General features: G+C 48.5%; 1 protein-coding gene across 1 annotated transcript in view; it reads right to left on the bottom strand.

The window, feature by feature from the left end:
• PXN (paxillin) overlaps positions 1–25,188 on the bottom strand; it is a 70,595-nt gene that overhangs the window by 6,624 nt on the left and 38,783 nt on the right. Inside the window, exons 4-6 of the mRNA XM_044989612.1 lie at positions 22,635–22,774; positions 22,241–22,442; positions 21,371–21,506 (exon numbers count right to left, since the gene is read on the bottom strand). Coding sequence (XP_044845547.1) covers positions 21,371–21,506; positions 22,241–22,442; positions 22,635–22,774 — 478 coding nt within the window. The remainder of the gene's footprint in view (positions 1–21,370; positions 21,507–22,240; positions 22,443–22,634; positions 22,775–25,188) is intronic.

The raw sequence follows: 25,188 nt of genomic DNA, 5'->3' as shown, positions 1-25,188 counted from the left end.
CATCCTGTGGCTACTGGCATTAGACATTGTCCATATAAGCTAGTCAAGTACTAACACTGCTTTCCATCTGTTCGGCAGAAGCCACATACCACATGCGCACGTTACCCCATCATGCCTAACCAGCATCCAAAAGATCAGTAGCACTCTGTGTGATGTTGTGCAGTCTATATGGTTTTATAAAAATATAAGTGACTATAATGTAACTGGAATATGCTTCATGCAAAAGGTCTCTTGTAAAGTATCATTACAAAGCTTATAATCTACTGAGTGTGATCATCCTATTTGTATAAATGTCCCACTCTTGTATCTAAAACTAGAAATATAAAGTATAACTCTGAGGGCCTATTGTAATTATGCAAAGTGTGGGCCATTAATGGTGGTTTGGAATCTTGACGACTTCCATTAACCAGGACCATTGCCTGCAGATGGCTGTGTTTTACCTGTGAGTCTTCCTGTACACCTGTGTGCTGGCAAGTGGGTAATGAAGTCTTGCAGTGACATGTGATCATGTCACCTGAACTGGAATCCATCTTTAACCTGGTGCTTTTCCAGTGGGGGTGGGGGATGGAAACCCAGAGGGACAAAGGGTTCCCGGCTTATGCAAGATATATAAAGGGGTGGAACAGAAGAAAGTGGGAGAGGAGCCATCATGAAGAATCCCCTAGCCACCACCTGAGCTGGAACAAGAGCTGTACCAGGGGAAAGAATTGTGCCCAGGCCTGGAAGGTGTCCAGTCTCAGGAAAAAAAAAAACTTACTGAAGCACCTCTGAGGGTGAGATTATCTGTATTCAGTTTGATTAGACATAGACTTGCGCATTTTATTTTATTTTGCTTGGTGACTTAACTTTGTTCTGTCTGTTACTACTTGGAACCACTTAAATCCTACTTTCTGTATTTAATAAAATCACTTTTCACTTATTAACTCAGAGTCTGTATTAATACCTGGGGGAGCAAACAGCTGTGCATCTCTCTCTATCAGTGTTATAGAGTGTGAACAATTTATGAGTTTACCCTGCATAAGCTTTATATGGGGTAAAACAGATTTATTTGGGTTTAGACCCCATTGGGAGTTGGGCATCTGAGTGTTAAAGACAGGAACACTTCTGTGAGCTGTTTTCAGGTAAACCTGCAGCTTTGGGGCAAGTAATTCAGACCCTGGGTCTTTGTTAGAGCAGATAGGAGTGTCTGGCTCAGCAAGACAGGGTGCTGGAGTCCTGAGCTAGCAGGGAAAACAGGAGCAGAGGTAGTCTTGGCACATCAGGTGGCAGCTCAGAGGGGGTTTCTGTGATCCAACCAGTCACACGCTGCTCCTAATGGAATATAATACACCTCCTTCCTACTATCCCCCTGACCCCACTCCTCGGACAGCTGGTTCTGGCAGTCCAGCACCATGAAGCGCACACTGAACATAGAGGTCTCTCTCTAGTCCATCCACCTTCAAAACTCTTATTCTACGCTGTGATGAACGAGGGCATTTTTATAATATTTCCATGATTCCTATGTGTGCCTCAGTTTCCCACCAGGCTTTGCACTGAGTGTAAAGGGAAGGGATGAGATGTTGACTCACCAGCCTTGCTGGAAACCAAAGTCAAAAACAAGCTGAATGAAGTCTACACGTGAGTGGAGGATCAGAAAAGACAATGGAACCTCCAATCAGTGGGACATTCACACCTAGCGACCAACAGCCAAGAGGATGATTTCCCCCCCCCCCCTTCTCTATAGGGAAGCAGAGGCCCCAGGATCGTTAGGTAAGCACTGTACAGTCCTCAGGGAATTTCTGCAGTCTCTGCCCATAGCTCTTCAGCTGTCCTGCATGCAGACAGACAAAAGGAAAGGTATCAGGTGGTGTTTACAAGCTGTGCTCTGAGAGATACACAGAACACACACCCCACCCGAAACCAGACAACAGGACAGAGACAGAGCCAAAATGAATTTTACAGCAGCTTGGCTGGGTAGGGCTCTGACGCTGGCCACACTGAACTGCGTCTTAATCTTTGCTTCTCTGTGATCACCCCTAAGGCCTTTCAGATTCTGTACCCCCAGCTGACCGATACATTGGTTTGAAAAGGCTCCCTACTGTCACTAATACTGGGAGCGCTGCACTCTGAAGGAGTGAAGGACACACCTCCCACAGGAGTCTGGCTCTGCTGGAATTTGCTGCAGGGAGCCATGGAGGGAAAACAGGGATTGCTGGCACCCAAAAGCCCAGTTTCAGAGTATGTGGAGTCTTGCCCCTGTGGAACTGGGTGGGTCCTTGGGGCTGGGCACATTAAAGGGGTCACCCCAAAAGGACTGGTTACAGGCTGGGGCATAGACCAGACCCTGTGGATCTGGCACACAAGCATTTGTCACTTATACCTACAGTGCAAATTCCCCAAGACAGTGTTATGGAGAGGAAACATCTTGCTGGACACAGGTGTAGGATTCTCCCTCTCTAAACTGCAGGGCAGTCAGGGGCCTGATCCTGAGAGGTGCAGAGTAGTTAATTGGGGACATTCAGCACCTCTAAAAATTAGACCAGTGAATCCAGACGGATCATAACTCAAGAGTATAGGCAATGGGAGCGGGTAGACATGTTTATGTATCTAGTATCTATCCTCTCCTAGCCCTTACACCCAGGTTTCTCTGGAGCTGATTTTTCTCTAGCATCAGCACCTCTCCTAGTCTGATCCCTGTAGCACTTCAGAGCCAACACACAAAAAAGGTAACAATACAAATGTGTGGGTGCCCAGATGATGCAACAGAGGGGCACAGGGAGCCACATGCTTCCTCATCCTGGCCAGGGGCCTGTGGCCATTGGACAGGGGGTGCAGAAACCAACTAGAAACAGACAAATGAGAAGTGACGTGTCACTTGCAGAAAGGATGGCAATGAATGGAATGCACAGTGACACGTCCTTCCCTGCCCCAGGGACCAGCCAGCCTCAGCTAACTTCAGTGCAGCCACGGACATCTCTGTGCAGGACAACATGGACTTGCCCTTTACTGGTGGTACTGCAAGGGATGCAGTTCCTTTTGGAAATATTCCACACACACCCAGGGGTGCACCCCCAATGCCTGCACTTTATAGAGACACTCATGAGCACAGCCCCTTTAGGAACACTACCAATGCACACCACACTCGCGTGCTAGAAATGCTCATGCAAAGGCCTTCCAAATTCCTGCCCTAATTTAAAAGGTCTGCCACTGCTGTCAGGTTCAGCAACACCCCCGTAAACAGCAGACCATGCATAGAAAAACAACAATCCGGCATTCATAGCAACAGGGCCTCTAGGAACAGCTCAGAGGACTGTGCCAGAATCACATCCCTCTTGCCTTAACAGCACACCAGGGAAACAGAAAGGGTATCCTGCCTTCTCATGGGTGGCCGGCGCGAGGGGTGGCCGAGCAGCAAGTGGATTGGTGCGTCGGACCAGCGGCGGAGTAGGGATCACCTGCAAAGTATGACAACAATTCATGATGCAGAGGAGCCTCCTTGACTGATTGGTGCTTGTGGAGACTGAAGCTATACTGCACTGGCTTGTGTATGAGGGTCACTACCTACAATGAATGGAATCAGGCCTGCTCAGGTACACTTTTCTAGCAGTACTCTCCCTGGGTTTAGAGAGCAGGACATACAGAGCCGCTATTTATTGCCTCTGCACTACATCCCAAACCCCACAGAATCCCAGCTGAGCAGTGTCCACATGGGTGGGGGTTCAGGGGCTTGTGGAATCACTGTTCAGCCTCTTCTTCTGGTTCTCAGGCTTTTCCACATTTTTCTCCCCTCCCCTCAGTGCCACATTGTGGAGGGGAGTATTGGGCCCTAAACTAATGGACTTGATTTCTTCAGTTCAATGGCAAGAAACAAAGATCACGGTCCGTTCCCAGTGCCACATGTATGTGGCCAGCAAACGGACACAGGATGATCTGGATTGTTCCGTGCACGTGCACCTCACACTGCTATAAAAGGGACATATCAGATAGAAAAATCAGCCACTGGGAACACTAAACTCATCTTCTGTAGAGCAGCCCAGTACCAGCCTTTACCCAAACGTTCTACCTAGAGAGCCACCAGGCCAGGAAGTGCTGGACTCAGACTTGTAATGGCTCTGTTAAATGAAGAGCACAAGGAAAAGCATGCCTGCATCGGTGGGAAGAATGGATCTTCATCAGTCTGACAGCCAACAGAAGATAGTGTCTTGGCAGGAGAAGACGCTACCACTGGCTCAGTCAGCATGGCAGGAGGAATCTGGGCTGGGGGAGAATGGAGGAATCTATGTTCTTCAGAGGGAGGAGTGCCCACCACAGAAAGTTCCTGGTAGTCATCAGAAGAAGTCTCCCACTGGAACAGAGGCTGGGGAGGCAAGCTGAAGTAGCAGGAGACTGGACTAGGAGCAGTAGCAGAGGGTACATAGGAAGGTTGTGGTGGGTATGGAGGAGGAGGTGGAGGGAGTGGAGAGGGAATAGGGTGAGAAGAGGAAGCAGCTTTGGCAGGAAAAATCTTGGCAGCTTCTTTTGGACGCTGGAGTGGGGGAGAAGCTGGCACAGAGACTGTTCTTCTCATGGGCAGGGGGGATTCTGGAGGAATTATAATCTAGAAAGAAAGGAGGGAGACAGGTGAACAAATCTGGAGACGAACCGAGAAGCACTTCCTGCAACAGAAGGACAGGCAGCATGAAACAGACGGTAACATGGCACTCACTACCTAGCACTTCTCTACTTTCCTTTCAAAATAGTCTTCCTTTCACGTCAGAACACAGAGTGCAAGCAGGCCAACCTCACTGCTGTAGCCAACCAGCAACAGAGGCCATGGTACCATTTTCAACAGACCTTCTTTGAGGAAGTTCCAGAGTCTCAAGGAGAAGGCACCTAGCAACACCCGCCTGGCTATAAGCACTTCAGGGCAGGTTCCTTATCTTACATCTAAAAACATCATGTTGCCAAGTAAAGAAATACGGTCTGCTTATTGACTGGCCTCCCCACTGTGGAATGAAAATAAACCTCAGTTCAGTGTCAGACCGTAGACAGCATTAGACTTCCTATCAGAGAACACTGCCCTCCCAAGAGATTGCTTACTCCAATTCCTACAGAGCTGGGATTTGGATTTCCTAGCTGAACTGAAAAGGGAACAGTGCTAGGGCAGAGGAGTCAGATTCCAACGCTATCCCAGGACTCTCACGAGACCTGTGACTCCCACCTCCTACTCTACGTCTCCATTAGAGATCTTCTGAGCAGAGGGACACAGGGGAAAACCCTAGTACAGAGTTTGCTCTCTACCTTCTGTACTTGCTGTCCACCATCCTGCCGCTTCCTTTGTGGCCTGGCGGTGATAATGACCCCCTCAGTCAGCCAGTCTTCCTGGCTTTTCCATTCCTCCTCTTCCTGTTTGCTGATTCCCAATCTGTCTTGCAGCTCTTCAATCAAGCGATCCTGGGACACAGTCTTATGAAATATGACTGGCCCTACTTTCCGCCTCGGTGAGCGCTCACGATACATTGGGTGCACGTTTAAGGTCTCTCTTGTCCTCTCAATTACAGATTTTATCTGAATGACAAGGTGACAGTTTCAGCATGAAAAGAGCAATGCAACAGCAAGCCCCAAGATGCAGCAGCACAAACCCAAACTATTAGTGACAACTGTGAGCATGAAGAGTGATGGTATTTATTGCACAATGCCAAAGTTCCTCTTGGCACAGCCCAGAGCAGTGACTCAGTGCAAGGAAAATCCCAGCCAGACCAGTCATAGCAGCCAAAAAGAACTCCAGCTACAAAATGAAGACAGATTATCCAGCACGAAGCCAGGATTTGAGGTACAAGGTCACAGTTCAACAAGATCACCCCATTAGGTGTTATGGTTTCCCTAACGCCACAGGGATCCATGTCAGCTTCTTTTCATCCCTCCCCTACACAGCTCTGGGGGGAATAAAATTCCCCGGCAGAAAGGATTCTGGGATGCACACAGCATTTCTAGTGCTGGAAGGACCCTAGGAGCTGCAGTGTCAATACTTTAAGAGGCTCAGAGCTAAGCCAGCAGGGAAGAGGAGTTGCCATCCCAAGTCTGGACAGTCATTAGCAAATCCCTCCATCACTGTGGAGCAGCACTTCGCTCTTCAGAGACCTCTATAGATCATGCACTTGGCCCCATTCTAGCTACGAGACAGCTTGCCGATTATGGATGCTATTCATGTTCTATGCTGCACAAGCAGCCAACCACTGGTCCACATGCAAAAGATACCACAAAGCTGCTGCTAGAGTGGAGGGTCTCAGACCTCTGCGCCATGCAGCAGGCATTACAGTGACTCCGAGCGCTCCAGAACAGCATGCTGTTAGTCTGGAGTAAGCGATCAGACTGCTCCGGAAGAGCCCAAATATGCACTCACACCATGCACAGGCGGCTAGCTAGAACCTGCCCACTCCTGCATTCACTCAATGCCTGCCTGGCCTGATGCAGAAATCCTCTCAATAGGTGGCTTGGAGACAGACAGCAGATCCAGTTCATCCTTCCAAGCATTTTCAGCGGTTTCTGGAGTGACTGTTGAGCTTCTGACTTGCTCTCTTTCCCGGTCTTCTCCTGGCTTGCTCTTACTAGGGCCACCTTTCCTAGGAGTTCTCTCTCTGCTCTGCCTCTTTTTAGCCATATCAGGAGAGTCATCTGTCCTGCTTTCATGCTCAATTTCAGCATCCTGCTTCTGTCCTTGTTCTGCTCCAAGACCCAACTGGCCTTCAGTATCTGGGAAGACATCCCACCGGTCCATAGCCACAATCTCAGGTTCACACGCTGACTGCAAGACATGGTCATTCTCAGAATATAGCTCTGGTATAAGCTCAGATAGCTCCAGAGCCCACAGCTGATCTAAAGCTGCTTCCATTTTTCCATCCTTCTGGGAAGGAAAGGCTGAATTATCCCTGAAAATGGCCTGCTGTGCTGATTCCTTGGGTGTCTGCCCTTTCACCTGGCTGGTTATGCTTGGGCTAGAAACAGGAACAGTTGTGAGCTTGGTCTCAGTTCTACGCTCTTTCTTTTCAGTGGCTTTTGCCTCATCAAGCCCCTGATTGTGGGCCTCTGCATTAGAAGGAACAGACAGAGATTCCGTCTTGGAGGATATCATGGACTGGGACATCTCTCTAGGAGGATTTGACTTTTTGCTCAGCCTGACTGAGCTCAAAGAAAGCACAGGATCCCCCAAAGGAGCAGAAATAGCAAAGTCCTCTGGAAGTGACTGACCCGTCCAAGCCACAGAGGGGAGCTGTGGAGTGGTGGCAGAACGTCCTAAATTAGCTGCAACTGCAGTGCTGCTGCCTTCTTCTTCAATATGAAGGATTTCCAAGGTGGCAGGTGGCAGCAGGGCTGATAGGTCCCTGCTCTGGCCTGTCCCATGGGGTTTTGACTGGGGCAGCAGAACTGTACCGGGAGGAGAGTCGATTGAGTCTGGATTTGTTGGGCTGGAAAGCAGTTCCAGGGAGGGTTCAGAAATCAGTGACATAGTGGAAACAGCCTGCAAAAACAAGACCAAAAAAAAAAAGAGGAACAGAGAGGGGGGAAAGATAGAGACAGAGGTGAGGAAAGGAAAAGAACAAGGCACAACATGGCAGAACAATCAAAGCCTGCACACCACGGCGCCCTCCTGACATAAAACCATCAAGGTAGCCAGGATGGACAAGTGGGAAGTCAGAGTGTGGCACGTGAACACGCAGTTGTGCTCCTTCTCAAAGGAGGGTGCTGGGAACGAGGAAGGATCATGCAGCCATTGAGCACTTTTTCTTAGGGTATGGCTACACTGGCGATTTGCAGCACTGGAAAGCCTCCACCAGCGCTGCAATTAGTAAGTGGCCACACCTGCAGGGCACTTCCAGCGCTGCAACTCCCTGGCTGCAGCGCTGGCCGTACACCTCACTCAGCATGGGGAATAAGGATTCCAGCGCTGGTGCTGCAGTGCTGGTCATCAAGTGTGGCCACACACCAGCGCTGTGATTGGCCTCCAGGGTATAAGGATGTATCCCAGAATGCCTGTTCAGCCACTCTGCTCATCAGGTCAGACTCTACTGCCCTGGCCTCAGGTGACCCGCCCTTTAAATGCCCCGGGAATTTTAAAAATCCCCTTCCTGTTTGCTCAGCCAGGTGTGGAGTGCAATCAGTGAATCTTTACAGGTGACCACGCCTCCACGTGGCAAACGAGCCCCAGCATGGAGCAATGGCGAGCTGATGGACCTCATCAGTGTTTGGGGGGAGGAATCTGTGCAGGCACAGCTGCGCTCTAGCCGTAAGAATTAGGATACCTTTGCCCAGGTATCAACAGCCATGCAGGATAGGGGCCATGAGCGTGACGCGCTGCAGTGCAGGGTAAAAGTAAAGGAGCTGCGGACATGGACAGGGAAACTGTACTGCTGGGAAATGAAGCGATGCACCACGGGGCGTTGGAACAGGAAGCGGAATGACCCACAAACTTCCTTCCCCTTCCCACAATACACAGCGCCAAAATGGGACGAGGTGCTCTGTGGGATAGCTGCCCACAATGCACCTCTCAGTACAGCGCTGCAAATGCTGCAGCGCTGGTAGCTGTCAGTGTGGCCATACTGCAGCGCTGGCCCTGCACAGCTGGACGACCAGCGCTGCAAACTACCAGCACTGCAACTCGTCAGTGTAGCCATACCCTTAGGCTCTTCAAAGCCGCAGTTAATTCTTTCTCCTGTAAATGGGGCTGGTGCATCTGCCCCAAGGGCCCAGCCCATTAGACCAAGACTGATAGTCACATTAGCAACTTTCTCTGAATCAGACACTTGCATTAATTTGCATAGAAATTTACATACTTTTTCAAGAAAACAATGAAGCATGTAAGCCCTAGTATTTGCCTCCCTGATACACTAGCCTCAGGGCACTCACAGCAAGAGGAGTACATGACTCAGGGCTTGGCTACACTTACAAGTTGCAGCGCTGGGAGTTACAGCGCTGGTCATGCAGCTGTGGAAGGGCCAGCGCTGGAGTGTGGCCACACTGACAGCTACCAGCGCTGCAGTGTGGCCACACTTGCAGCACTTTCCAGCGCTGTATTGAGAGGTGCATTGTGGGCAGCTATCCCACAGAGCACCTCGTCCCGTTTTGGCGCCGTTTTGGCGCTGAGTATTGTGGGAAGGGGAAGGAAGTGTGCGGGTCATTCCGCTTCCTGTTTGCCAGCGCCCCGTGGTGCATCGCTTCACATCCCAGCATTCACTCTTTCCAGCAGCGTTTGGCGCCATTGTGAGTGTCTTTCTGTTACTCTCTGTGTGAATCGCGATTTCTGTGGCAAATGGAGCCCGATCTGCTGAGGACTCTGCTGATGAGTGTCACCAGCACAACACGTTTGGCAGTCCAGCTATTCCTTCAGCTCCAAAGTGACAGTGAGGATTCCGACGATGATATCAATATGGATTTGCCTGCCGCGTGTGACACTAAAGTGCTTGCGGCATTTACGGAAATGCTCAGCACCGTTGAACGCCGCTTTTGGGCTCGGGAAACAAGCACTGAGTGGTGGGATCACATCGTCATGGAAGTCTGGGATGACGAGCAGTGGCTGCAGAACTTTCGTATGAGAAAAGCCACTTTCATGGGACTGTGTGCTGAGCTCGCCCCCACTCTGCGGCGCTGAGCTCGCCCCCACTCTGCGGCGCAAGGACACAAGATTGAGAGCTGCCCTGACGGTGGAAAAGCGAGTGGCTATTGCAATCTGGAAGCTGGCAACTCCAGACAGCTACCGGTCGGTCGGGAACCAGTTTGGTGTGGGAAAGTCGACCGTGGGAATCGTTTTGATGCAAGTTTGCAAGGCAATTAATCGCATCCTGCTAAGAAAGACCGTGACTCTGGGGAGCGTGCAGGACATTGTGGATGGCTTTGCACACATGGGTTTCCCTAACTGTGGAGGGGCAATAGATGGGACGCATATTCCTATTCTGGCCCCCCCCCACCTGGCATCAGAGTACGTTAATCGGAAGGGGTATTTCTCTATGGTTCTCCAGGCGCTTGTGGATCACCGCGGGCGTTTCATTGACATTTACACAGGCTGGCCTGGAAAGGTGCATGATGCACGCATCTTTCGGAACAGTGGCCTGTTCAGGAAGATGCAGGCAGGGACTTTTTTCCCAGACAGGAAGATCACAGTAGGGGATGTCGAAATGCCCACTGTGATCCTTGGAGACCCCGCGTACCCGTTACTGCCTTGGCTCATGAAACCCTATACAGGGAAGCTTGACAGGAGCAAGGACCGGTTCAACTACAGGCTGAGCCGGTGCAGAATGACTGTGGAGTGTGCTTTTGGGCGTTTAAAAGCCCGCTGGCGTTGCTTGTATGGGAAGCTAGACTTGGGGGAAAGCAGCATCCCCGCGGTTATATGCGCTTGCTGTACCCTCCATAATATTTGTGAAGGGAAGGGTGAAACATTCAGTGAGGCATGGACCACCGAGGTTCAAGTCCTGGAGGCTGAATATGCACAGCCAGAGAGCAGGGCTAATAGAGAGGCCCAGCACAGGGCTACAAGGATTAGGGATGCCTTGAGGGAAGAATTTGAGGCTGAAAGCCAACAATAATGTTTGCTGCCTTGCATGGGAGTGAATTGCACTGCTTACACTGTTATTCTATTATCCATAATAATAATATGATTTGTAGTGCCTCTTTCTTTACTGGGCTAAGGTATCTTTCACTATCTGCTATAATAAAGACTGTTTTCAAAGCCAAGAATTGTTTTATTGAAAAGAAAAAAACTTCCTTGACAGACAGACAGACACACAACATTTCATGAACACAAGAGGGCAGGGGTGTGGGTTGGTGAACTGTACAGTCACAAGTTTGCATATGCCCTGTCTGGATTGCTGTTTAATGAATCCTGCACTTCAGGGTTCATATACTGCATGGTGATGGGGGTTGAATGCAGAGGGTAAGGGTGGTGGTAGGTATCAGGGCTGGTTGGGGAACATACAGGTGTTGGAGGCAGCTGGTGGTGGTAAGAACCTGGATGCTGGGGAAAGGTGGTTTGAGCTGACATTGGGGCACAAGGCACAAAGGACGGGGCGGGCGGGTGGGGGAGTAGCACGGTAGTGCTCTGCTTGCATGGCAACGAGTGACTCTATAGACTCCGCTTGGCGCTCCAGGATGCTTAGCAGCCGCTCCGTGGTTTTCCTCTTGGCCACTGCATTTCTCTTGCGTGTCCTGCTTTCTTTCTCTCGCCAATCCTTCAAGTCCTTACTCTCTCGAGCAGACTGATTAAGAACAGTTTTCAGCATGTCTTCTTTGCTCTTTCGGGGATTTTTTCTCAAATTTTGAAGCCTCTGTGATGTTGAACATCTGGGCAGTCCAGTAGTCAAGGTCACTGTAGAAACAGAAATGACAACATTTAACACGGGCAGCATTGTATCCACTATCTCCAGACATGAATTGTTACACTGAGGGAGTGAGTTCTTATTTAAGCATTCTTTTACCCACACGCATAACACTACAGAAGCCACGACATGGTGAGTGAGCAGTGCTTATATGGGGAGAAGTGGGGCTTGGGTGATAGAGGGGAGCTGGTTGCTTCGGGTAATCTGGAGTGCTAGAGGGGTTGAGTGAAATGAAGATGCAGATGCAGGGGTGATCTTATCTCCCTATCTCTTCACTAAAGAGTCTCCCAACATTTTTCACAGGACTTAATCCTGGAAGATGTTTCCCTACTGCGAGTCACTAGGGAACAGCGGGGGGCTCTTTTAGAGCAATGTGGATTCCGCCCGGGACCCTATGCGGCTTGCCTGTGTTCAGAAATGGTCCCCCCACCACTGGCAGAAGAGTGGCGCGGACGCGTCACCGTCACTGGGACAAGGGACACAGTGGCTCTGCCTATAAACCTGCGCAGGCATATTGCCCACGCTCTGGATGAAGCTTTTGCTGAGATAACTGAGGCAGATTACCGCGACGTGATAGACCACATCAACGGGCTATTCCACATCTAGAGGCTGGCATGCATGCATCCATAACCCCCCCTCCTCTCCAGAAACATTTCACCCAGAAAATAAAAGCCGCTTACCGGTAACACGCTCCTCTGCTTGTCCTTCTGCAACTGCTGGCTGCTGCGATTGGGTGCTTTCCTCCTGGCTTGAGAAGAGCTCCTGGCTGCATGCCTCCAGGGAATCTGCGGTTTCTTCCCCCATGCCAGGAGCTTCACTCGCGGTTTCCTCCCCCCCCCACGCCTCCGCCGCCTCCTCCGCCTCCTCCTCCTGTCCCCCAGCCTGCTCAGAAGTGTCCATCGTTATCCTGGGATTGGCAGTGGGGTCACCCCCAAGTATCTCATCCATCTCCCTGTAAAAACGGCAGGTCGTGGGAGCAGCTCCGGATCGTCGATTCCCCTCTCGGGCTTTGTAATAGGCACTCCGCAGCTCTTTAATTTTCACCCTGCATTGTACTGCGTCCCGATCATGGCCCCGATCCAGCATGGCCCTTGATATCTGCTCAAAGATATCGTAATTCCTACGGCCGGAGCGCAGCTGTGCCTGAACAGATGCCTCACCCCAAACACTGATGAGGTCCTGCAATTCACCAGTGCTCCATGCTGGGGCTCGTTTGCCGCGTGGAGGCATGGTCACCTGTAACTGATTAAAACTGATTGCACTCCACACCTGGCTGCAGCAAACAGGAAGGAGATTTTTAAATTTCCCGGGCCATTTACAGGGCGGGTCACCTGAGGCAAGAGCAGTAGAGTGCAAACTGATGTGCAGAGTGGCTGAACAGGAATTCTGGGATACCTCCTTATTCCCTGGAGGACAGGTAAAGCGCTGGTGAGTGTCCACACCTGCTGGGCAGCGCTGGATCACCAGCGCTGCACTCCTTATACCCCTGCCGGGATGGGTTTTCAGCCAGCGCTGCAATCAGGGAGTTGCAGCGCTGGTTGTGCCCTGCAAGTGTGGACGGGGTGTTGTTGCAGCGCTGGAAAGCCTCCACCAGCGCTACAACTTGTAAGTGTAGCCAAGCCCTCAGGCTCTGGCCTGCTCAAATCACAAAGCTCTCCTCTGGGTCGAAGACATGCTGAATCAGAGGGAAGCATTCTAGGACTTCACAGCTGACCTTCGGGAGCCCTGCATTAACCCTCTTCTTCCTCCTCACCCATCCCACTTTTCTTGCCCCTTTTGTATCTGGGTGATAGAAGTATAAATTTTGTTCCAAAACATGCTCTGCAGTGGTCAGTGGCAGGTACTCTGTTTTTAGTTCTCCACTGCTTATATTTTAAACCTGATAGATCAGGGCTCTGATCCTGTCCACTATGTCAGCTCCTACGTGACAAACAGGAATTCTTTCCATTTCCTCAATGGAGTAGAAATTAGTGTGGTTTGTTTTGTGCACTCCCAAACCAGCCACTGTGGCCTACTAAGTCTGCCACTGCACCCAACGACTCCTGATTTGGGGAATTTATCCACGTAAAAGGATCATTTTTTAAATGAAGTTTATAGCCCATTTCCTTACAGAGTTAGCCTATAGCCACGGGGGGGGGGGACGGGGCAATCACCGCTGAGATCACTTGGTCTGCCATTGATGATAAAAGGATTTCTCATTCTCCCTCTTACAGCTACATTTGGGCAGCCAGCGAGGCCTCTTACCACAAGAGGGACAGCTCAGTCGAGCACTTAGCATGGCAGTGGCAGCAAGGGACTGGGTTCTAATCTGGCTCTGATACCAACCCATTCTGAGGCTTAGTTTCCCTTTTTTAATATTAGGGGTAATGGCTGGAATTTTCAAAGGTGCCTAAGGGAGTTGGGTGTTTAACCCCCACGGGAGTTGCGTGTCTAACCCACATGGGCTCCTTTGAAAATCCCAGCCAACACAATTTACTTACCTCATTGGGTGTTGTCATGATTAAAGTGCTAGAATTCACTTGGATGCAGGCAAAACCCTCCAGCAGATGGAAGCCACATGCCCTTCCAGCTTAGGTGACTGGAGTGTCTGTGCAATCACAGAACTTGTCTGGGATGTCAGACTGCTGAACTAAGCAGGACTGGGATTGGTAAGCATCTGAATGGGAGACCTCTCTAGGAAAACCCAAAGGGCACCAGAAAGCGATGCTAGTGATTCATTACAGGGCACTCTTCCCTCTGAGCTATAGTTTGTAAGCACAGAGAGACTCTGGCAGTAAAGGTGCTATATTGAAGTGTATTAATTATTAGAAAACTCCCTGTGTGTTTACACTATTTGTTCTCCCTTACACACCAACTGCCCTCTGAAGCATAGATGCCATGGTTAAGGCGTTCCTATTTTTACCTGAGTTTGGGAAAAAGTTTTCAAGCTTTCTAAAATCCCGTCATTTTCAAGGTAAGGTGGCTTAATTTGCTCTAAAAATCATTTTTCCAACAGGTTACAAATATTAAAACAAAATGAATGCAGCAGTTAATGTATAAAAGAGCTGCACTGCAATGGGAGGCTGGTTAACGCAGACACCAAGTCACATAGTAAGGAGGAATCACATGTCACACATATGTGAATGGTGCAAAACTGCATTCAGTAACCTCAGTGCCAGCTGACTGATAAGCAAAACACCACAATCAAATGGATTCTGTAAGTGAACAGAAGGAGCAACTCATTAAGGTTAATGCATCAGCCTGCAATAGCACCTTTTACTCTACGGCTTGAGGAAAACTGAAAGCAAACAAAAAGCCCACCCCACCCACCCGCTGTAATTTCTGTCTGGACTTTGTCCTCCTGGCTTTAATTAATCTTCTTAGCATGTCTGCCTTATTCCTCCTCTGCCTCTCTCATACACGCACAGGCCTGCAGCTCAGAAGTAAGGACAGCCTTTCCTCTCTCACAGTTACAAAGTACACTGCAGAGCAGGGCATCAACAACATCTGACATGCCAAGACCTGCTGCTCCCTACCTCTATTCATGGTACCAGCAAAGCAAAATAGGCCAGAGACCTTGTCAATTCAACTGTGCAACTGAGCTAGCACATGGGAGCAGAATTGAGGGGTGCAAAACAAAAAGAAGAGGGAAAGAGTGAAACAACTGGGAGGTGAGAGAAAAGGAAAGTAACTGCTGGGAGCAGGTGGTGATGTCTACAGAGGAGGTTGACAAGAAACAGACAAGTTGCCTAGAGAAGAGGTTTTGGAACAAATTGATAAATTAAACAATAAAGTCCCCAAGACCAGATACTATTCACCTGAAAGCTCTGAAGGAACTCAAATATGAAATGGCAGAACTATTAACTATGGTATGTAACCTCCTGCTTAAATCAGCCTCTGTACCACATGACTGGTGGACAGCTAATGTGACACCAATTTTTTAAAAAAGACTCTGGGGTGATCTTGCCCATTAACTGGCTGAGAAGCCTAAGTTCAGTACCAGGCAAATTGGTTGAAACTACAGTAAAAAAAAACAGAATCATCATACACATACATGAACACAGTATGTCGGGGAAGAGTCAACACAGCTTTTGTAAAGGGAAATCATGCCTCACCAATCTATTAGAATTCTTTGAGGGGGTCAACAAACATGTGGAAAAGGGTAATCAAGTGGATACAGTGCACTTGGACTTCCAGAAAGTCTTTGACAAGGTTCCTCACCAAATGCTCTTAAGTAAAATAAGGAGTCATAGAATAAGAGGGAAGGTCTTCTCATGGATCAGTCACAGGTTAAAAGACAGGAAACAAAGGGTAGGAATAAATGGTCAGTTTTCACACTGGAGAGAGGTAAACAGCAGGGTCTCCCAAGGATCTGTACTGGGCCCAATGTTGTTCAACATATTCATAAATGGATATGGAAAAACAGATAAACAGTGAGGTGGCAAAGTTTGCAGATGATATAAGAATTATTAAAGGTGGTTAAGTCCAAAGCAAACTGCAAAGAGTTACAAAGGGATCTCACAAAGCTGAATGACTGGGCAACAAAATGGCAGATGAAATTCAGTGTCGATAAATGCAAAGTAATGCACATTGGAAAACATAATCCCAACTATACAGACAAAATGATGGGGTCTAAATTAGCTGTTACCAATCAAGAAAGAGATTCTGGAGTCATCATGGATAGTTCTCTGAAAACATCTGCTCAACATGCAGTGGAAGTCAAAAAAGGGGATAGATAATAAGACAGAAAATATCATAAAGCCATGGTATGCCCACACCTTGAATACTGCAGGTAGTTCTCGTCACCTCATCTCAAAAAAAAGAGAGATTAGAATTGGAAAAAGTACAGAGAAGGGCAACAAAAATGACTAGGGGTATGGACCAGCTTCCATATGAGGGGAGATTAAAAAGACTGGGACTGGTCAGTTAGGAAAAGAAACAACTAACAGGTATGATAGAGGTCTATAAAATCACGCATGGTGTGGAAAAAGCGAATAAGGCTGTGTTCTTCACCCTTTTACGTAACACACGAACCAGGTACCCCTTAATGAAATTAAGTCAGCAGGTTTAACACACACATAAGGAAGTACTTCTTCACTCAACACACAGTCAACCTGTGGAACTTGTTGCCAGGGAATGTTGCGAAGGCCAAAAGCATAACTGGGTTCAAAACAGAATTAGGTAACTTCATGGAGGACAGGTCCATCAATGGCTATTAGCCAGAATGGTCAGGGACACAACCCCATGCTCTGGGTGTCTCTAAACTTCTGACTGCTAGGAGCTGGGACTGGATGACAGGGGATGGATCACTCAATAAATTGCCATGTTCTGTTCACTCTCTCTGAAGCATTTGGCACCAGCCACTGTAGGAAGACAGGATACCGGACTAGACGAACCATTGGTCTAACCCAGTATGGCCATTCTCATAATGGTGTTGAGATGAGTTCCTGTCTGCATCCTGTAAAACTTGCCCATACCGGTATTGCCCTGGCCTCTTCTTTTGTCATTCAGTGTTGAACGCATTCTAAAACAATATGCATTTCCTCACCTTTTGGGGGCGAAGCCAGACTTTCAGGCACCTGCTCCCCTACTTGGTGTAAACTTTGCTTGTGCCAATCAGAAACGAACACAAACAGGTTTTGGGCCCCGTCCCCTATGACACTTCTATGATGTCATAGTTGGTACTTTAGGCCCGCCTGCCATGTGCAGGCAGAGAGAGGAGAAAGAAAAACGAATCCTGTGTATCCTGTGTACACCCGTAACCGAGCCTGATCACCTCGAAGCCTCTCTCTCAACTCACGTGTTTTAAACAGAGTTTCTACGCTTGCCGGTCGTTATGCGTTGGTTTGTATTTGTAAGTATCGATTATTACTAAATGCTGCATCTTTGTTTATAAATATTGTTAGTAGATATTTTAGTCATTGTGTGTTTTAAGTTTCATCAACTCTATTAGCTAATCATACGTTGCTCCCTTACCCCTTGTAATTATCCCCAATAAAACTTTAAATTAATTTTAGTTGTGTGTGTGTCTGCAGTTTGCATCGTGACCCAATACTCTCCTTGCATCCCTTACCAATATAGTCTATTGCCACATGCAGCCTGGTAAATAACAGGCCTGCATTTTCTTTCGCCCCTATGTGCCCGTGGCAATTTACAAATGGAAGTAAAGAGAAATAGACATGGAGATGTTTATGCATTCTCGACACCACTGGAGTAGCTCTAAGTTTCAGATACACAGTTAGGCACGTCAGCATCTCACAGAAATGTAACTGCATACAGTAACTCCTCACTTAACATCGTCCCAGTTAATCAATTAGAGAACATGCTCATTTAAAGTTGCACAAAGCTCCCTTATAATGTCGTTTGGCAGCCACCTGCTTTGCCCACTGCTTGCAGGAAGAGCAGCCCGTTGGAGCTAGTTGGTGGGAGCTTGGAACCAGGGTGGGCAGGCAGCCCCCCTATCAGCTCCCCATTCCCCTAAGTCTCCTATGCGGCAGCCGCCCAGGCTATCAATTGCCAGCAGTTCAGCCGTCCCGCCCCCACTGCTGTGTGCTGCTCCTGCCCTCCGCCTTGGAGCTGCTCCCTGGAGCCTCCTGCTTGCTGTACAGGGGGGTGGGAAAGGTGGGTGCTGATGTCAGGGTGTCCCCCTCCCCTGGCTCCTGTACCCCATCAGGAGCGGGGTGGGGGAGGACAGGACCTAAGGAGATTGCTGGCAGCAGCTGCTGTCTCAACTTGCTGATCTACTTAAAAAAGTAGTATACTTAGAATGGGGTCAGCGTAAAAGGGCAATGTGTGTGTGTCTCTCTCTCACTCACACACGTTCCCCCCCCCCCCCCCGCGCGGGATAGCGTGGGTTTATCACCACATTCAGTTTCCCCAGGGAATGTTTGCAGCCACTGCCATGCCTCTATTGTGTCTCCTCCCTCCATTTGTGCTGTCTTGTAGAGTGTGAGGCTTCATTAACAACGTGTTAACTAGGTGATTAGCCAAGTGCTAGTTCACCATTTAGCAGCAAGGCATTCCCTGGGAAATACCCCACCCTCTGATTCCATCATCTCAACCAAGCTTCACAGTCATCATTGCTGTGTATGGTATTAAATTGTTTGTTTAAAACTTATACTGTGTGTGTCTTTTGTCTGGCAAAAAAAATTCCCTGGAACCTAACTCTCCCCTATTTACATTAATTCTTATGGGGAAATTGGATTAGCTTAACATCATTTCGCTTAAAGTGACATTTTTCAGGAACATAACTACAACTTTAAGCAAGGAGTTACTGTATTTATGAAACCAAAATTATTTAAAAAACAAAACAAACCTGTCCCTAACCCTTGCTGTCGAGGGTAACTTCGGAAACCCAAATGCATGTTCCACATTTTCTGGTTTGCTCCTTGGGCACAGCCACCAATACAGCTAGGAAACAAGCAAGGGGGACAAGAGTATTCTGAGACTCTAAGGGGCCTACCCAGCCTGCCAGGCAGCTTTCACTAGTGCTCTGATATTTAGTCTCACAGCCTTTCCAATGACTGTCAAGCCCTCAGACTTACAGATTCCCGACCCCAAGTGCCTCTTCTGAAGATGAGACACAAAAGGCTGGAAAGCTGAAGTCCTTAGGCTGCTTTTGAGGATGTTTCTCAGTGATCAAGAGTTCACTTGTGTATACCTGTGCTTGGGGCCAGCAGCCACAATTGAGATTTTATTTGCTAAACATTGACAATAATGTCATGAACATATGGGTGCTGAATATATCATCCTGCAGCTTCTAAGTCACCTGTCTCTGGCTTGAATAATTTACTTGGGGCTATCAAAGAGGGAAATCTTTTCTGCCCTAACGGCACAGTTGAATAAACTGTCAATTTTCAACATACAGAAGGTTAATAGTGCTCTGGACTAGAAATGTTATTGTTTAAATATATTATTGATGTGAGAACTAAAGGTGAACAGCCAAGTGACAAAATCTGCGGGTGATGCAAGATTAAATTAGTCAAAACTAGAGAAGACTGTGAGGAACTTCAGAAGATCCTAACAAAACTCAGTGATTGGGCCACATGATAGCAGATTAAATTCATTGCAACAAATGGAAAATAATGTAAATTATTCCTTCCAAATTTAAAGTACTCGCACCCATTTCTGGTTTCTAAATTAACTGTAAACACTTAAGAGAAATAGGCAGTTCAATGAAAGCCTCTGCTCCATACACAGAATCATAGAATATCAGGGTTGGAGGGGACCTCAGGAGGTCATCTAGTCCAACCCCCTGCTCAAAGCAGGACCAATCCCCAGACAGATTTTTACCACGGTTCCCTAAATGGCCCCTTCACATGGATTGAAATCACAACCATGGGTTCAGCAGGCCAATGTGCAAACCACTGAACTATCCCTCCCGCCCCTCTCCCCATAACAGCAGTCAAAAAAGCAAACCAGGTTAGGGTGCACAAAGAATGAAAACACTGAAAATCTAATGTCATTATATAAATTCATGGTACCCTCTTCCCCATTCTGGAATATTTTGTTGAGCTCTGGTTGCTCATCTAAAAAATAAATAAATACAGCGGGAACAGAGGGCATTCAGTGTATAATGAGTGTTATAAAGAGTGTGAGTCAGGCACTCCTACTTTACCCTCACTCATAATATAAGAGTAAATTCAAGTAAAATTCAAAATATTAAAAATCATAAAATGGAATCTTTTAGTAATCCTGCTAAGATTGTGGCATAAATGATATCATGTGGCAATGAGTTCCACAGGTTAGCTATGCATTGTAAGAAAAAGTATTATACATCTGAAAGGATGAGACAATCCAATGTTTGTGTAAGCATGTGTGATATCTATATAAAAATCTTATGTAAGGGATACAAACCCTCCCACTCCAGGTCATAAGGTAACCACTAACTGAGGAAGAAACTTCCCTCATGGGCAGATTATTGCTTTTTTTTTTTTTTTTCCTTCTTTTCCTTCCCCCAACCTTCCTCTGAACCAGCTGGTACTAGCCAGTGAAATAGCTGGATCATTGGTCTGATCCAGTATGAAAATTCTAATGTTCCAGCAGATGTGTTGATGCAGCGCTTCCCATCCTCCTGCCCCAAAAGGCTTAGACATCAAGCCCATTTTACTTGAGTGGTGGGAGGTTCTTTAGAACCCAACTCTGGAAATTTCTTGCCCTTTGAGATGAAATCTTTACTGCCCAAATCATCTGCCTAGAAATATCAAAAATCATCTCCCATCTTCTTGATTGGGAAAAACCAAGGGCAACACAGGAGATATCCTCCAGAGCAGCAGAGGCTGGTCTTTGCCAATAAATAGATGGGAGATGGGTTCCTCTTATTAAATTACAACCCACCAAAACAATGGACTCTGCACTTAGAAGAACTCAGCTCTTATCTGTTGCCAACAAAACATTTCACTTCACTCTGAATCAATCACACACTGTCACACTCCTCCCCATCCCCTGCAAAAGATATCCCCACCCGTACCAATTGGTGTTGCTGAGCAACATAGGTGCAGTTAGTCATTATTTCAATGAAGTGTTTTTCCTGAATCAGAACAAAAGAAATGGGCACTACACCAGCTGGGATTTCCCCTCAGGATGTTGACAGAGATAGGCATTCCGTTGATCCAGTGTTTGGCATGGGGAAAAATACCTCTGAATGCTAGCTAAGCACTTGCTACGGCACACAGCAGCAGTTACATCAGAAAATCGTCCCTGCTTCTGAGAGACTTCTGGACATTATGAGATCTGCACTTGGCATCAGCATATCCTATCTATTGCTCAACACTTCAGAAGATTAGCCTAGTCCTGTGAATGCTACATTAGGGCAAACCCTGCCAGATCTAAAGAGCAGTAAACTTAGTTTACAAGTCTCTGCATCATCCACGCCAGATATAAGACTTTGTCACACCAATCACACCTGCAGCAGCACTTTGACAGCACTAATACACCACCGAGAATTGACTGGTACAAGGAGTAAAGGTTGCAGTGGGTGATCTGAGGGAGGAGGTGGTCAGTAGAAATGGATGACAGACAAGTGAGTGGAGAACACAAGATCAGAAGTTATTACGGTTGGGCACCTTGAAGTCAGAGAGAGATGCCATCAGCTCATCCAGTTCTCTCGTGGCTGAAGAAGCAGATATGCGAGTCTGCTGCTGGCTGGAGGTGACCCGCTGTGGGCTGCTCACCTCACCCTGGTTCACAGTGATGGCAGGGCTGATAAAACAAAACAAAACAAAACAAAACCACACACATTACATGTTAATGTGGTGGGGGTGAAAAATCCCAGGCTGACAGCCTCAGCTCTTGGGATTCTGTTGATTCCCAGGACAGGTACAGCAAGGAAAGCAGCACGGCCGGATTCCCCACACTTGGACCCCAAACACGCCTCAGCATGCCTTCCAGGAGATCAGCTTTTGCGGCACTTCCAACCCTTTGCTCTCTCTCTGAGACTGCCAAAGATGCCAATGAGTGCAGTTGTGGTAGTTTGTGATACGAGCAAGCATCCATTAGGAACTAGACTGAGACCCACCCAATTTATTTGGTCAGATGGTGATAATTTTCAGTCAGCATAACTGGGTTCAAAACAGAATTAGAGAAGTTCATGGAGGATAGGTCCATCTGGAATTAAACATGTACCCCCCAAATGGTAAAATGACCCATTATACACTTATTTGTTTTTCCAACATTAGCAGCTTCTGACTCAATGGCAGTTGCAGTAAATCTGAGCTCAAAAGAGGAGCAGACATGGCTACAATCTTCAACTTCCTCCTTCACCTTCCCCAGTTTGGAGAGAGCAAATCCCCTCATTACCAAGAAAACAGGAGGCCATCTGCCCAGCTAACACTGCACTCTCCTTGCTGCTGTCATTAAACTGTGTGGCGTCACTAACCCATCTCTGCCCCAATGCCCCCTGCACCCAAGGGAACAGTAGCTGGGTCAGTACTCACACTGGACTTGGCACAGAGCTCTCCAGTTCATCCAAAAGGCTCTCCACACTGGGACGCACATCCTCAATCCCACGCCCTCCATTCCGCTTTGGCTTCTCTTTTGTAGAGGGTGCTGCTTTCACCCCCAAAGAGCTAGTGCTCTCTGGGACAACACAGAGAGGTCCAGTTCCACTGGGCAGGGAGGGGCTCCTGCTGGCTTCATCTTAGAGGAAAAGAAACAGTCAATAGACCCTGGCTTACAGTGGAGAGGGAGGAAGGTACAACATGGGGAGGGCAAAAAGGAGGATGAACTGGGCAGGGGAGAAAAAGTTACAAGGAGATTTATACATGGAGGGAGGTGTGAGATCCAGGCATCAACATACCTAGCACTGACACTTGGGTCACCACTTCCTACCTGTTGGGAAGCCACTAGGGGGATTGTGCTGAACAGCGTTCAGTTCTAGGAGTAGTCGGTCCAGTTCTGACAGGTTGCTGCCCAATGAAGAGCTCATCATGGTGGGAGATGGTTCTGCAGACTTCTGCTTGTTGGGAAAACTGGGTTGAGAGGGGAAAGAGGAGTGTAAAACTGGAGTCACCCCCCTTTTTGGGTGAAAGATAAAGCATGGTGGGGTCTGGGGAAAGCTTTGTAACAAGAGCCCCACTGGCACCTTGTCAGGAACCCAAGACATTTAAATGTACACACTAAAAATACAATAAATAAATGCACTCAGCATAGTATCAGCTGGTGCTCGTTGTTGGAGCACACTAGCACCAAAGCAGCTGATCAGCTGTGTCCTTGCTCTGCAATAGCAGCCATGAACAAAGTCTCAGATTTCTATGGCTGCATGTAGCACAGGGTTAACAGGCTGCAGATCAGGGATAGGCAGAAGAGAAGCAGAACCATTAGCTAGCACAGAAGAAAGTCATTTGTTTCCACTGACATCACAAAAGCAAGAAAGAAATTCCCTCCTAGAGGAAGAGGTGAAGCATGGCTGGTTTAGAGGAAGAGGAGACAACTGAAGTACATACCCCACCCAGCATTCTGCTGTCTAGCCCAGGGGTGAGCAAACTTTTTGGGCCAAGGGCCACATCTGCGTGGGGAAATTGTGGGCAGGGCCGGGGCAGAGGGTTGGAGTGTGGGGTGCAGGAAGGGGCTCAGGGCAAGAGATTGGGGCAGAGGAAGGGTGTGGTGTGTATGAGGGGGCTCTGGGAAGGGGCTTGGGGTGCAGGAGGGGTGCGGAGTGCAGAGGGGGCTCAGGGCAGGGGTGCAGGGTGCAGCAGGGGGCTCAGGTCAGGGGGTTAGGGTGCAGGGCGTACGAGGGAGCTCAGGGCAGGGAGTTGGGGTGCAGGAGGGGTGGGGGGTGCAGGCAGGGGGCTTAGGGCAGGGAGTTGGGGGGCATGATGTGGGAAGAGTTCGGGCTCCGGCCCGGCACCGCTTACCTAAAGCGGCTCTGGGGTAGCAGTGGCGCACACTGGGGCCAGGGCAGGCTCCCTGCCTGCCTGCCCTGTCCCCACTCCAGGAAGCACTGCGGCCCCTGGGGGAGGGAGGGCGGAGGGCTCCATGTGCGCTGCCCTTGTCACACCTCCAGGTACCTCCCCTGAAGCTCCCACTGGCCGCGGTTCCCCGTTCCTGGCCAATGGGAGCTGTGGGGGGTGGTGCCTGGAGGCAAGGGCAACGCACAGAGCCCTCTCCTCCCCTGCCCAGGGGCCGCAGGGAAGTGGTGCCGGCCACTTCTGAGAGCAGCGCGGGGCCTGTGGTGCCACGGGGGGCAATCCTGTGGGCCGGATCCAAAGCTCTGAGGGGCCAGATCCGGCCCCCGGGCTGTAGTTTGCCCACCCCTGCTCTAGCCTCCTTAACTACTAGGTGATAAAACAGCATACAGCAGGGTATATGGTGACAGAAACCCACCAGCAAGGCATAAGGTCTCTCTTTAAGCCCCAATAAACCGCTACACAGTCCTTTACCTTTAAGGGCGCTACTCCACTTAAACAATTTAAAAATCATACCACCACATTAAATATGTACATTTAATGTTATTTTAATATATAACTGTGTGGGATGTTTTAGATATTACTTATCCCATAGGGATATTCCCCACCCCCACTCCGCATTTTCATACCAATAGTTAGCACTTGCAGTGCTTTGCATCTTCAGAGTGCAGTAGACATTAATCTTTGCAACCACTCTGGGAGGGAAATAAGTTTACCACCGTTTATCAGATAGGAAAAACTGAGGCACAAAGAGAAGTGATTTCTTTAATGTCACAAAACAAGTTAGTTTCCAATCTGGATTAGAAATCAACACTTCCTGGCTGCCCGCCCTGTGACCAACAATCACACCCGCTATCTATCTCCCTGCCATCTCAGAACGTTATTGTTACAGGCTTTAGGACTCCACAAAGCCTACAATACAAATGACATCCCTGGAGTTCCATAATACGACCAGTGGCTACCCCCATCTTGAATCTGAAGGTGAAGTCCACCGATGTTGTAGCCCCGGTATGCATTGTGTCATCTTGATCCACACAGCCAGGCTGCACCTCTTGCTGGGACCTGCCAGCCATGCCCCGAGATTAACAAACAAGGGAAGCTGCAATCTGCTCCATTTTGTGCCATTTGCATGCAATCCTCATGCCCCTGGCAACTGCCATTACTGCCTGAGTTGGGAAAGGTCTGGGCATCCATGTTTGGGTATGTCTACACTGCAATGCAGACCAGGATTAGTAGAACTCGGGTTAACAGATCCTGGGTTTGTTAATCTAGGGCTTCAGCATCTACACTTCAGCATTTGTAACCTCAGGTTAGGAATTGCTGAACCCTGGGTGCCAACCTGGGGCTCCACTGTCTACACTGCATTACACAGGCCTGAGTCCAGCCACCCATATCCCAGACTTCCTAGCACCCTCCCCAAATGTGGCCACTCTAGCCCTTTGTTCATGATGCAGTGTGGGAAAACTTGACTATCCACC

The sequence above is a fragment of the Mauremys mutica genome, chromosome 16 (genome assembly GCF_020497125.1).
Source record: "Mauremys mutica isolate MM-2020 ecotype Southern chromosome 16, ASM2049712v1, whole genome shotgun sequence".
Taxonomy (NCBI): domain Eukaryota; kingdom Metazoa; phylum Chordata; order Testudines; family Geoemydidae; genus Mauremys; species Mauremys mutica.
Note: the sequence above shows the minus strand (reverse complement) of the source record. Positions and strands in the feature narration are given on the sequence as shown.